The sequence below is a fragment of the Nyctereutes procyonoides genome, unplaced genomic scaffold (assembly GCF_905146905.1).
Source record: "Nyctereutes procyonoides isolate TBG_1078 unplaced genomic scaffold, NYPRO_anot_genome, whole genome shotgun sequence".
Classification (NCBI taxonomy): Eukaryota; Metazoa; Chordata; class Mammalia; order Carnivora; family Canidae; genus Nyctereutes; species Nyctereutes procyonoides.
Genome location: NW_026575120.1, coordinates 5,142,947 through 5,157,932, shown reverse-complemented (window position 1 = coordinate 5,157,932; position 14,986 = coordinate 5,142,947). Strand labels below are relative to the sequence as shown.

Genomic DNA, 14,986 nt, shown 5'->3' with positions numbered 1-14,986 from the left:
TACTAAGTATGATCACCAAAGAAGGAACTGGAACCCATTGCTCTCCCACAGTATCCCATCTTTGGCCATGGGCAACACTCTCTCACTGTTGGCAGAGGGAGCTTATGACAGATGGGATGCTAATAACCACTCTCGGAAGATGACTTGGCTGTGTTCGGACCCTGTTTCAGTTTCTTGGCTGCTTATTTTGGTGGAAGACATTAGGATTGAGTTGGGGCTAAGAGCATCACGTGAATAAGCAGGCAATGCATTATAGTGGTTCGAGTCTGTGACCAGGAATAAAACCTTTTATAGCCTTTCCCTTTACCCCACTCTGTGGAGAGATGAGACAAAACAAATCTCTAATGTAGTTTAAACTTGGTCCAACCTAAAAAAAAATAAAACGATCCTTTTTGGAAAAAAATTCTCAATTGGATAAAAATGTTCTGTCTCTCAGGTTACTCCTTCTCTGCCTTTTCTGTAAGATGGAGTAGTTGGTGTGGAAGGTGGTATGGAGTGGCCACATAACCTGTTGGGTTTGTGGGCGAAATGGGGTCCTCTGGTTTTCGGTTGAATTTGGAGTATTACCTGGCAACATCTGTTGGCCTCTAGAATGATGTTGCTTGGTCAACTCCTTCCAAACCTGCTGTTTTGGGCTGATGAGCTCATGGGTCTTTTGGACAATGCTTCTGGACAGAGCCAGTCAATTAGTTTCTCCTCTCTCACTGCCTGCTGGCTCCTGAGTCTCTCTTTTATCTTCCATGTGGTCACTTGGCCAGACCATCCACCCTTAGCCTCTTCTCTGGGTCACTTTGCCTTATCCTAGCCAGCCTCATGGCAGGTCCATTGGCCTTAACAGTGTCCTTGTCTTATGGGGATGAGAATAGCCTGGGAAGCTATGCTTCAAGGCATTTCTCTATCTGACCACATTGCACTCCCAAGTTTATTTAGATAGACCGTTCCCTGTTTGGTAAATGGCTGCTTATGCTGTGTCCTCCTTCTTGAGACCCAGACAAGTAGCAAGATAAGAGTCCATGTACCCAACTTATATAACAAATTTCAGAGGGAAGAATCAGGGCACATCCGTCTGACTATCTCACTCTTCTCTTTCTCTGTGTCCTCTACATAAAAGGCAGGTTTCTCTGCTCCTCTTCTGCTCTTATTTGTCCCTTACATAAAACTCTAAACTAAAGAAAAAGATAAATGAATTTAGGTAATCCTTTCTTATGGCAAAGCCTCGCCTGAAAGGCTGTTGTTTTGCTTCATTTAAGCTGTATTTCTAATGTTTTTTTAAAGCTCTAAATGTTTTGCTTCATTTAAACTAAACCACAGTTTAAATGACAGCAACTGAACATTATCTGTCATTTTGTTGTTGTTAGTTTTGTTTTGTGTTCCTTTTATAGAAATCCTAATCTCCCTGCCTCAGGCAGATGGGTTCCTTGAGTGTCCTAGGACCAAGGCCATGTATTAGGAAACTAAGAAGTAAAAAAAGCACACACATAATGATCAAATTATTTCCCCCATTACATTTATGCTCTCCCAAACCTTCACAGAAAGTTAGCAAAATATGTAAAGCTTTAGATGCTATTCTCTAGATGAAAAAACTAAGTTTACCTAAATATATTTCAAACTATACCTGACTGGCTCCAAAGCCCACCCTCTTCCTGGGAACTACGTTGCCTCTGTTGAAGAGCTGGAAGTTTAGATGTAGATCAAGAGCTAAGAAAGTTCAGAGAGTAGCCAAGCAAATGGCATCATCTACACTATGACTCAAAGTTGGGGACAGAACAGAGACCTATGTGGCTCCCATCACCACTGTGCCAGGTGGTCTGGGGTGCTGAGAGTTCAAGTAAATACTTGCCACTTAGTAGAAGAAAAGATGCAGTACATCTGATTGCTTGTTTACTGATAGAAACAGAATCAACAGATGATTTCATTAAAATGGAACAGCTTTTGAGACACATTCTCTGAATTCTTAATGTCATCTGGGAAACTCGGAAATAGTTCCATAATCTTGTGGAGGAGGGAAGAGCAGATCCTGCCATTCTGACTTTCATATTCCACACAGTCTACCAAGTCTCTGCTACTTGGGCAAATGTCATATGATTTGAGTTCAGAGAATTTAAAGCTTAATGGGTTATTACCTTGATAGCTACATAATTCATTTTAAGCCTGCTTCACTTAAGCTTATAAACACATTGCCATGGTGTGGAGATTCCTTCGTGTAAATTTTATTTTCCCTCTATGTTCATTGATTTTATAAAGAATGGTCACAAACGGACAAGATGGCTGGAAGAAGAATGCACACCCAACCCTTGGGCAGCATGAGAAGGGCATCCCTGTGTGGCCGTGTCCCCAAGGGATTGGGGTGGGGGGTGAGGAAGGTATATTAAAACCTGAGTAGGGTGGGAAGGAAATCCTTAGGGAAGGGTGGCATGGCATGGGGTGTGGGAGTCCATCCAGGCTAAGTGGGGAGGGTATTTGTGCAGCATGGTGGCAGCCTGGGGAATCAGAGCGCTAAGAGCATCAGGACGAGGTCCAGGAAGGAAGCAGAGGTGTAGCCAAACCTTGAGGTGTTGGAGCTGAGGTGTGGTAAGGAAAGCTTCCAGATGGGGAATGAGTGGTGGCAGCAGAGAATGTTCCTATATAGGGAATTGATCAAATAGGTAAATATATTAAGGGTAATGGGAGATAGATTTCTCACTGCCAGAGACAGAGAGAAAACAAAATGGACCTCAGTAGTGTTGAATTGGAATTGGTGGTATCAGTGTGAACATACAGGTTGTCAGAAAATAGAGAGGAAGATAAAGACAATAAATAGATTTAAGTATACACACGGGCGTATATACATTGACTTTGTCTACTGAGTAAAGTGATGCCCTAGTAACAGCGAACGAAACTCCTAGCACTCAGATCTGTTTTTCTTAACATGATTCTACAAAAAGGAACCAACTTCCTTGAAGAACTCGCTGATTCCAGGGCTAGGGCAGGGAAAGTACAAGTTGAGACAGAAAACTCTTTTTTTGTGTGTGTCAGAAGCTAAGAAAGTATACTCAAAGAATGATGGGGATATGTCAAAGGAACACAGGCCCAGCTTGCAGGGGCTGCACTAGCTGAGTCTGGCACAATTTGTACTTTAAAATAAATGATATTACTAGTAAAGCATAACCTATCGAATAAAATAGAAAACTATGAGTCTAGACTGATATAATAAATGAATAAATTGCAAGTGATGAGACACGGGATATACTGTGCACAATATACTTATTAATTCTAAAGAAAAAAAAAAGAGAGAAACTTCACATCAGAGAAGTCTGGAAGTCAATACCTTAGTCAAGTGATCAAAGAGATATCACCAACAACAGGACACACTGAAATGATGTGCCAGCACTCTTGGGCAATGAGGACACACACAGCATCACATCTGTGATGTTCCTGCCAAAGAGGCATGACCTGAATTAATCATCAGGGAGCAAGAGATTGAGGGACATTCCACAAGATAATTGGTGTACTATCTTCAAAAGTCCCAAGGAAGATGAAGAAAGTCTGAGGAACAGCTCCAGAGCCAAGGAGCCCAAAGAGAGACAACTAAGCCCAACGGGTGGTTCTGAACTGGATCCACTTGTTGTAAAGGACATTAGGAGGAGCACAATAGTGAGGGGGGGCCTCAAAATCAGATGGTAATTATGTATCAGTGTTAATGTTTTGGTTTTGGTGGTTGTGTTATGGTTCTATAGGAGAATACCCTTGTTTGCAGGAATGTACACTGAAATATTTTGCAATTATGGGCTATCAGGTTGGCAACTTACCCTCAATGATTCAGAAAAAAGGTCTCTTTTTCTGCACTGACATTTCCCTTAAAAATATTTAAGTAGGGGCACCTGGCTGGCTCAGTTGGTAGAGCATCTGCCCCTTGGTCCTAGGGTGGTGAGTTCAAGCCCCAGCTCAAATGAGGAGCCTACTTTAAAAAAATAGTTAAAAATAAAGAAATAAAATATATTTCAGAAAAATATTTAAGTAATATAATAATAATTATATTATGTAATATATTATTCCATAATACATATTATCTTATATAATTATAATAATATGCACACAAATTAAAACGGAAGATATTTAACGTAAACTTTCGGCACAGACTCAAGCATATTTAGCTCTATGGTGATCACAGATGATTAGACAAAGCTGTCTAACTGTGCTAGTCTAATTTGAAGCAGAAAAAAATGTAGCTAGTGTGAAGTTTTAGGTCTAGCTTTTCAGAATTATTATTAGTATCATTATCATTGTCACTTTTTTAAAAAAAGATTTATTTATGTATTTGAGAGAGAGAGAGACAATGCAAGTGAGGGGAGAGGGAGAGAGAGAGCGAGAATCTTCAAGCAGACTCCTTGCTGAGCCTGCAGCCCGCCTAGGGCTCAACCCTAGGACCCTGAGATAAAGACCTCAGCTGAAATCAAGAGTCAGATGCTTAACTGACTAAGCCATCCATGTGCCCCATCATTGTTACTTTTAAATTTAATGTTATTCCAAATGTTTGGAAAAGTTGTGAGACCAGTGAGAAGAACTTCCACAAGGCTTTAAGCTTTACCTAGATTCAACATGTGGTAACATTTTATGGTATTTGATTTTTCATCTCTATTTTTTTTCTAAACTATAAGTTGTCAACATCATGTCCCTTTCCACTTAAACGTTTGTGCCTCCGTCTCCTAAGAACAAGGATGCTCTTTTACTTAACCACAGTACAACGATCAAATTCAGGAAATGTAGCGCTAATATATAGAGTCCATATTTTCATTTTGTTAATTAGCCCAATAATTTCCTTTATTTCCTAGCACAGGATCCAATCCAAGTTCAAACAACACATCTAGCTGTCATGTCCCTTTCATCTGGAACAATTCCTCCGATTTTCTTTGCCTTTCATAATACTGAAAGCTATTTCATAAAATACTTCTCGGTGGTGGTATAATGTTTTTGTCTGGATTATTTTTCTTCTTCCCTCTCCCCTTTTCTGTGCCAATTTTCCCATGTGTTACAGAAATCTCTTCTTTTTTCTGCCCTCTTGAGTTCCACCAAATCCCAGAAACTGACACTTGTTTTGATGGGTGGATTGTTCACAATGGACGTTTCTTCTGATTTCTTTTTCTTATTTTGCTGGAAGAACCAAGGATCAATACCTGAAGAATTTCAATAATTTAGACGTACAGAAGGGCAACAAACGGATTAGTTGGGAAGAACCAAATTCACCGTTGGAATGAACTATTTACTACCATTGACTAAACAATGCAGAATAATTTTATACAGCAAAATACAAATCATGGACTTGCAAACCATCATAACCCCTGAGAGTCAGCATTAATTACCAATTGCATCCTTCTAACACACCAATGAAGCTCTTAGCATGGGGGGTGAAGGTATGGTTTCTGTTCTCTCTGGGTCTTCCTTTGCTGTGCTGGCTTGATGCTGAGCCCTCACACTGGTTCCTTGCCTAAAAATAGCACACTGCTGGATTATAGGGAGACTTATGAACACATGAAATGAGAAATTAGAGAACTAATTGTAAGAGAAAGACAAAACAACCTGAGAACGAGGGGTTATTAAGTATGCTTCATTTCAGGGAAGGTGGGGCAGGATGGGACACAAAGCGTGGGTAGAAGGATTATGCTAAATATAAAAACAGAGCTACATGAAACACACAAGGGAAAATAATGTGCTAATTATATAACAAAACATTCACCTCATATAGCAGCATTATAACCTCTGGGTTCCCACAGTTACAGTATTTTCCAACCCTTCCAGTACTGGAAGCATTTAGCTTATGAACTGTGAACACAGTAATGTACAATGCAATAATATTGAGAATATGTATCCAGCTGGAAGACTGTTGCCTTAATCATATGCATATTTCTGGATTTTTCTTGACAAATGATGTTACGTAAAAGCCAGTATTTGTGTACATATCTTTGTAGAACAAACTACTTCCTCCCCCAATAAAAAGTTGTTTATAAATGTTTAAACAAGCATTTAATTAGTTAACATTACTTATGAATTTTTAAAAAGTACTCTCCTAAGAATAATGGTATTTTGTTTTAATCTGTTTCAGATGTAAAATAGGAGACTTAATGGGTACTAGCTGGTCCGGCTTCACTTTAACTTCCAAGTCCATGCTGCCACCTGGTGTTCTCTGAGGGCCTCCATCTTTTAGGCAAATGAGTTTGGTATTTCCTGCTGCCTGTTGGACATTACAAGGGGAAGTGCGTCCTCCTGCAACCTCTTTGCGTCTGACTATAGACGACAGATCCTCTCATCCCCGACTTTCCTGTTCTTGCTACTGTCTCTAACATTTGGCACAATGCCTGACATATACAGTGCCTGATGTAGCACCACCTGTTTGATGAATGAATGAATGCTTGTCACCCAAACTAGAAAATGTGAACCCATTTTAATTCTCTCTTCACTCCCCCATGGTCAAAACTCTTTAGCCCTTGCCACCCCTCACTTCAGATCTTTATAGCTTCATGTCTGGACTAGTTAGTTCTCACTTACATGTGCCACTGATGATATGCCCTATCCTGTGTCTTTATTCTTAAGACATTCATTCTATAACAGGAAGCCTGTATCTCCCACTCCTCTTTACCCATTTGACCCATCCCTCACCCTGCTCCCTTCTGTCAACCATTATTTTGATCTCTGCATTTATGAGTCTGTTTCTGCTTTTGTTTTGATTTTTTGACTTTACATGTAAGTGAAATTATACAGTATTTGTCTTTCTCTGACTTATTTCACCTTCTCTCCAGGTTGTGGTAAATGGCAAGATCTCATCCTTTTTTATAGTTGAGTAATAGTTATATATATATATATATATCTCCATTCATCTTTATCCATTCATCTATCGATGGACACTTATATCGCTTCCACATTTTGGCTATTGTAGATAATGCTGCAATAACCATAGGGGTGCATATATTTCTTGAGTTAATGGCTTTGTTTTCTTTGGGTGAATACCCAGTATTGGAATTGCTGGATCATATGGTATTTCCATTTTTAATTTTTTGAATAACTTCCACACTGTTTTCCACAGTGGCTGCACCAATTCACATTTCCAGCAATAGTGCATGAGGGGTCCTTTTTCTCCACATCGTTGCCAACACTTGATATTTCTATATTTTTTATTCTAGCCCTTCTGATAGGTATGAAGTGGTATCTCATTGTTTTGATTTGCTTTTCTCTGGTGATTAGTGATGTTGAACATCTTTTCATGGGTCTGTTGGCCATCTGTATGTCATCTTTCAAAAAAAGTCTATGTAGTTACTCTGACCATTTTAAAACTAGGTTATCTGTTTTTTTTTTGTTTTGTTTTGTTTTGTTTTTGGTGCTGAGTTCTATGTCTGGGTTTTTAATCTCTTACAAATATACCATTTGCAAATATCTTCTCCCATTCAGTAAGCTGCCTTTTCATTCTGTTGATGGTTTCCTTCACTTTGCAAAAGCTTTTTATTTTGGTGTGGTCCCAACAGTTTATTTTTGTTTTTGTTGCCTGAATAGACTTATCTAAAAAAAATGTTACTATGGCCATTGTCAAAGAAGTCACTGCCTTTGTTTTCTTCTAGAAATTTTATGGTTTCATATCTCCCATTTAGGTCTCTGATCCATTAAAATATTTTTTGATAGTGCTGTCCTGACACGTGGTGCTAATTTTTCATTTATGCATCCCATTGGTGAATAGAGAGAGCCTGGATAATTTAACCTTTAGATGTTCTTCAGATCTCTGTTCCCTCTTTTACCAAACCTTTTTTAAAGAAGGGCTTCCTAGACAGAGAAGTAGATGATTTTAGAACGCATTTCTTATCATTCTTTAAAAGGAAGACTGTGCTTGGAATTTTAAATTATTTGCATCCTGATGGCCTCACTAAAAACACTCAGTGATCATAGTGAAAATGTTAGTCCAACAGGACTCTAGCTGGGAGCCTTTTTGTGGAAGGTCATGAACAAAAAGACCTCATCAAACAACAATAGCTTCTTGCAACATCCTGTAAGCAAGGCTCCAGGCTGCCCTGCTGGTGTAAGACCCTTGGGCCTTCATTCACGGGGTGTGGCTAAAATATTCTCCCTATAACCAATTTTGTTTTGCAACCTATTCTCGTGAGAAGATGGTTTTTTGACTTACAGTTGCAGTCATCAACTGTGACACTGCTTACTTACTCCTCAGCTCACTCAAATCTTTTGCTCCAAAAGAATCATCAGTCACCCTCCAATGTCAGGGCCAGAAGCAAGGGAGGGGGCAGGGAGAGATGTGTGGAGCTTTGATACCTCTCACCTCTGAAACACCTGAGAACCATTATTCAATAAAATCTTGAACCTCTCAAATTCATACATTTTGTTATAAATAACAAACATCATTATAATAAATTAATGCTATAAATAAGATTGTAAGAGAAATATTTACTATATCCAAATGCAGAGAAAAAAAAAATAAGACACCACCCAAAGCATTGATTCCTAGATAAATAAAATCTCAGATTTTTAAAATGTGAAATTAGAACGACTGCATTAGATATTTTTAAGTTATGAGAAGTAACTTATGACATAAAACATACAGATTAAGATACCACACTCATTTGCTGTGTTTGCTACATGCATAACATATGTAAACATGGTTGGGTGGTGCCATGTACGCAGGCTTATTTCTTCCTGCAGAGTCCCCTGCAGTGGAGCCATGTTGTCCCAAGCAGGGCATGCGGATCACAGGAAGGATGACACGTGGTGGTAGGTTGTGCACTGAGCCCCCGCACAGTACAGGTGTTGAGGGAATGCCAGCAGGAATGGTGAAGCAGCACAGCATGACTGAAGTTTGAAGACACTGGTGGAGGCTAAGGATTGTCAGCCCATTTTACAGATTGGGAAAGATGCCCAGGAGCGTTGAACTATTTCTTCAAGGTTGTAGAGAGAAAGCAGCAGAGCTGTGTGATTTTGTATTTACTTCTCATTCTAAAAACCAATGCTGGCCTATCTTTCATTCCTTTTCTTTCTTTTTGCTCTGAGTGATTCATTGTGAACTATTTTAAAATATAGAAAAATGATGCAACGGATGTTTACAATACCAGCCATGGAAATTAAGGAAATGTCAGTATCTTGCTATCTTTGCTTCAGCAACATTTTTGCCTTCTTAAAAGAAAGAAAACATTCCAGGTACAGTCAGAGCGCCACCCAGATCTTTCTTTTCCTTCTACAGAGAACCACGTTCCTGAAGTTGGAACATATCATTTGCATGTATTTTTCCTTTTTGGCTTTTATCATATACGGATGTAACAATATGTGTCCAAAAAAATGAATCATGTAAAATGTGAGGTCTTGCTGCCAGAATGTTAATAAGGCAAAGCAGAGCCCCTGATGAGGGCAGATGCCAATGGCTGATCATCTGAAGTCTGTGGTCCAGTTGCTGTGTGGATCACCCACACAAGTGTTTGCCTTTAAAAATTGTGTAACTTGTGTTTGTAGAGCTGCTTTTTTTCCCATTCAGTCCTATTGTTTGTATCATGTTGATACATATTTGTAATTTACTCAAATGAACTGTTTTGTGGCACTCCAACTTAAGAGCTGTTCCTGTTTCTACTTTTAAAGTTATTGTTCTTATTACAAATAGTATCGTTATGCACATCTTTGGTCACGCTTCTTGAGGCAGGGCTTCCACTGACATTTTTATTTTTATTTTTTTCACTTTTCACAGCTAGTGGATTATTTATCTTTTGCTAACAAAAAGAAATCCTTTGGTATTACAGAATTTGTTTCCAACCTATAATTCTATGAAGCATTAGAATTTTATTTTGGGGGGATCTGCAATAAAACTGTTGCAACTATTCCTTATATGTTAAAAAAATAGTTTCCCTCAGGGATTTTCTTAATATTACATAACTTCAGTCAATAGGCATATTGCTATTATTGGTAGTGAAAATAATAATTCCTATGCACCAGGCATTATCACATAATTTGTCATTGCATAAATTTATTTTAGTATTTTTTAAAAAAAGATTTTCAAGTTACCGTAGCACAAAATGAAACAAGACAAATAAAAGCAAATTTTATAATGTCAACTTGAGGGAACAAGTAAATCATTCCTTCAGATAAGAGGGTAGATCAGAGCATAAAGAGCAGGAATAAGGCTAGCGTAACATTTGGTGTCACTGCAGGGTCAAAAATGACAATCCTGGGACTGAACACAGGACAGTGTGTACTCTTTTTTTTTTTTTTTTTTTTTTTAGAAGCACACTACGGTAGTTAATTTTATTTGTTCAAGGCTCATATTGCAAGCATTAAACCAAGCATGGGCTTTGATTCTGTGAGCCCAGATTCACATATTTAGGAAGATAAAAGCAAATTGTGATCCATGTATACGGATGAAAAACTAAAGGCTCACAGTTAATTACATCATGGTTTTAAATTTCTACAGCCTAGAAGCCAGAAGTCACAGATCTTTTAGGTCTTCCTGGATATCCCACAAGGTATCTGCACTTTTCTTGAGCTGGGCAACCTCATCATCCTTCAGCTTCTGATTGATCACATTGGTTAAACCCCGAGCGTTCAGGATACACGGAAGACTCAGGAAGACTTCGTTCTCAATACCATACATGCCCTTCACCATTGTTGACACTGGATGAATCCTGGAGAGATTTTTCAACATGGATTCAATGAGATCAGCCACACTTAATCCAATAGCCCAGTTGGAATATCCTTTTAGCTTGATGACTTCATAGGCACTTTCAACCACCATCTTATGCACTTCCTTCCAATTTTCACTGTCATTGTCTGTTCCCATTTCTGGATTCAGTTCCTGAAGAGAAACACCTGCCACATTCACTCCACTCCACACAGCCACACTTGAGTCGCCATGTTCTCCCAAAATCCATCCATGGCAGCTGCTGGGATGAATGCCAAGTTTTTCAGCCATAAGATAGCGAAATCTAGCAGAATCCAGATTACACCCACTTCCAATCACACGGTGCTTGGGTAGTCCACTTAGTTTCCAGGTAACATATGTAAGAATATCCACTGGGTTGGAAACCACAATTATGATACAATCAGGACTGTACTTGACTATCTGAGGAATAATGAATTTGAAGACATTAACATTCCTTTGCACCAGATTGAGGCGGCTCTCTCCCTCCTGCTGGCGGACTCCTGCAGTCACCACCACAATCTTAGAATTGGCAGTCACAGAGTAATCTTTATCTGCCACAATTTTAGGTGTCTGTAGAAATAAGCTCCCATGCTGTAGATCCATCATTTCTCCTTTGAGTTTATCTTCTAAAACATCCACAAGGGCAAGTTCATCAGCCAGAGACTTTCCCAGAATGCTGATGGCACATGCCATACCAACTTGTCCAACACCCACTACAGTGATCTTATTGTTTGGGATTGCAGTCTCTTCTTCTGCAACTGGTGCAATCAGTTTTTCCTTAAGAGTTGCCATTGTGCCCTGAGACCAGCGGCTGTAAGGGACGCGCGAAGCCAGGTTAGTAGCGCGCGTCTCCTCCGGCGCAGGATCCGCAAGGGTGACAGTGTGTACTCTTAACTGATATTCACAGGTATACAAAAAGAAATTTCTTCTTGTCCAGATTGCTTTTTCTATCTTAATGGGAATGGGTGGAATTTCTAAGAAAGAAACTGTAGAGTCAGGCATATCTCCAACACTGACCTGGCTCTACACCCTTGAGCAAGGTATTTAACTTTCCCATGTCTCTGCCTCCCTCTCTGAAAAAAACACAACATATATTTTGAAGATTTTCATGATGATTAAGTGAGATAATCCACTGACATTTTTAGGCTGGATAATTCTTTGTTGTGGAGCTGCCTGGGCATGGTAGGGTGCTCTGCCTCTGCCCACTGGATGCCAGTGACCCTTCCTCCCTCCAACACTCCTCTCCCTGCAGTGTGTCAACCGAAAATGTCTCCAACATCACCAGATGTCCCAGGAGGGTCAAAACTCTCTGTTTGAGAACCAGTTCTCTTGAGTATAGATTTTGAGTGGAATTACTGAAATGTTGAATGTGCACATCTCTAGCTTACTTCTGTTTACCACGCAACTGTTCTCTAAAGTTGTACCAGTTTTACTTCCACCAACTGAAAAGGGTACTTACTGCCCAGCATCATCAGCAACACCCCACATCAACATTCTCACTGTGGTAAGTCTTATTCTTTTAATTACTAGTTTATTTGCTGACGCCAAGTGGGGTTGAATATTTCGTGTTTATTGACCATTTGGGTTTTTTTCTCTGTGAACTCCTACACATATATTTTGCCCACTCATATTCAGTTACTTGACTTTTTCTTATTGATTAGTAGGACTTAAAAAATAATCACTGAATACAAAAACAAATCCATCCATCCATCCAACAAATATCTGTTGAGCACATCCTATGGACCCCAAACCATTCTGGGTGATAGGAATAGAGCAGCAGACCAAAGAGAAACATTTCTGTTCTCTGGAGTCCATGATCTTGCAGGGAGAAACAGACAAGAAGTAAAATAAACAAGTAAACTGTAGAACATATTGGAAGGTATTATCTTTTACAGGGAAAAACAGTGTAAGAAAAAGGTAGGGAATGTCAAGGTGGGGAGGTCACAATTTTAAATAGGGTGGCCAGTTAAGATTTCAATGAGAAGATGACATTTTAACACAGCAAAGTAAGGAAGGGATTTGCAATCACTTTAATCTGATGTTGGTTATTAGGCTGCACATAGCTTCTCTAGGCATACAGCTTAGCTTCTCACTTTTGAGTGTTTTTTAAAAAGGATTTTATTTATTTGATTGAATGGAATTACTCGGACTCGCTCCTATCTGCCTTAGTCTCCCATTTCTAGCATATACTTCCTGGCTACAGCTCCTTCCCCTAATTTTACAACTAACACCCCACCTCCAACTCCAGCTTCTCTGGAAACTTGACTCTGAAACCCTTCATCCTTCCCTGTACAGCTCAGTCACAAAGCCCGCCCCTACTTCCAAGCAGCATGCCTGCCAAGCATCTGCCTGAATCCAAGCATCATGAGGCCAGGGCCTTGGTTTTGTTCACTGCTGTGTCCCAAGGCCCAAGGGAGTGCCTGGCACGGAGGAAGAACTCAGTAAATACATTTTGAATAAAATAAAGTATAAATGAATTTAACCACTACTCACACTAAAGTATCGTCTGTTTTCAATACACAACGTGCAATTAAAAGCTTCTGCTTTAAAGTAAAACAAAAATAGCAGAAATATGTAGCCTGAAGCCTGGTCGTACAATTTTAGGTGGTTTTTAAAAGTTTCCCAATACGTGATGATGTTTTAAACTCCCATGCCATGCCACAGTTTCCCACAGAAAACAAAGTAACAGACAAAAGCTACGAAAACTAAAATTCTCTGATAAAGGAACAAAAGTATCAGGGAAAGATTCTGCTGTAAAATTTAGACATGGCTTTAAAAATAATTTAATTTTAATTCCCAGCCCCAGTTTCCAAGTAAGAGCAAACAGACCAAAGTCCAAAATTAAAAAAAAAAAAAAAGTTTCTTTACAGAAATCTTCCACCACATTTCTGGACCTGATGTAGGGGGTGTGGGAGAAGGAGGGCCTTTTGTTTGGATTTTGTTTAAAGTCCCCTACCCTCAGTTTCTAAACAAATAAACAATATTTTCAAATAAAACAAGCCACAAAATAGCAGCCCAAAGCCCTAAGGCAAAATTTTGCTAAATGCTTTTTAAAAAAGTCTACCAAGTTCAGTTTCCAATTAAAACAATCAGAAGAACATAAAAATATACAAACTGATTTTTTAATTTTTTTCTTAAAAAGGCTTCCTACCCCCAAAAGTTTTAAAAACACGCACACACTTTTTTTTTTAATAAAAAAACCTTCTTTTAAAAAATAAAAACCTACCTTCTACTTGGTTAAAAGTCCAGTTACAAAGAGCTAAAACTGAATGCACTAAATAAACTTCCCCCTCTTCTCTAGGCTGGGAAATAAGGGAACATACAAGGATTTGGCAGGACCAGGGGCTGCTCAGAGCTTAGATCTGCTTGGAACCCTGTGTGCAGGCTTCTAAGGGTGGACTTGCTGGGGGAGATGTTGCAAAGGCAGCCGCACCCTGCCCTCCGTGCACCGCAGCGCTTCATAATCCCGGGGAGCAGAAAGTGCCCTGAGAGTGACAACTGGGATTGGAAGAAAATATTCGAGTTTTCAGAATTTCTTCGTGGTGTCCTATTCTTCAGGGCCCTCCAAAATGATCTGTGTTTGACTGGAAAATAATAAAAAAAAAGAAAGAAAGAAAGAAAGAAAGAAAAGAAAGAAAGAAAGAAAGAAAGAAAGAAAGAAAGAAAGAAAGAAAGAAAGAAAGAAAAAGTAAAAAACCCTCTCTAGAACTGATTCTCTGAATACTGTACTCATTAGGAGTTGACAAGGCAAAAATGTTCGGTTAATTTTCATGCTTTTTACTGGACTAGTCGAAAAGTATCTTATTCTTCGGGGGTAGGGACATATTTAAAATATCTCCGACGGGGATCCCCGGGTGGCTCAGCGGTTGAGCGCCTGCCTTCGGCCCAGGGCATGATCCTGCAGACCCGGGATCGAGTCCCACATCGGGCTCCCTGCATGGAGCCTGCTTCTCCCTCTGCCTGTGTCTCTGCCTTTTTCTCTCTTTCTGCGTCTCTCATGAATAAATGAATAAAATCTTAAAAAAATATATATCTCCGATGCCCCTGTGGTAATGGATAACAAACATCTAAGCAATCATAAGATAACTGTTACTCCTGGAAATGCTGCTCTGAAAATAGCTGCCACCTTGGATGCCCATCCTCCCTCTCCCAGGGGTCTCTGGGATCCGACAGAGAGCTACCCCTCCTGCTTCCCTTGTCAATCCTGTATCTCTGACCCCTGGGAAGTCCTTGCTGCAGTCTGACTGCCTTCCTTCCAGCTTCAGTTGAGGCAGACTGTGATCCCCTCCGCCCTCACTGGAATGGCCACGGTGATCTTTGGAACTTGCTCATGCC

At 39.6% G+C, this 14,986-nt stretch overlaps 1 protein-coding gene across 1 annotated transcript; it reads right to left on the bottom strand.

Moving 5' to 3' along the window:
• Positions 1–10,238: 10,238 nt before the first annotated feature.
• Positions 10,239–11,668, bottom strand: LOC129516171 (L-lactate dehydrogenase B chain-like). The gene has a single exon (XM_055335503.1). The coding sequence runs from the start codon at positions 11,651–11,653 to the stop codon at positions 10,439–10,441; it is 1,215 nt and encodes a 404-aa protein (XP_055191478.1). The 5' UTR covers positions 11,654–11,668; the 3' UTR covers positions 10,239–10,438.
• Between the last annotated feature and the right edge of the window lie 3,318 nt (positions 11,669–14,986).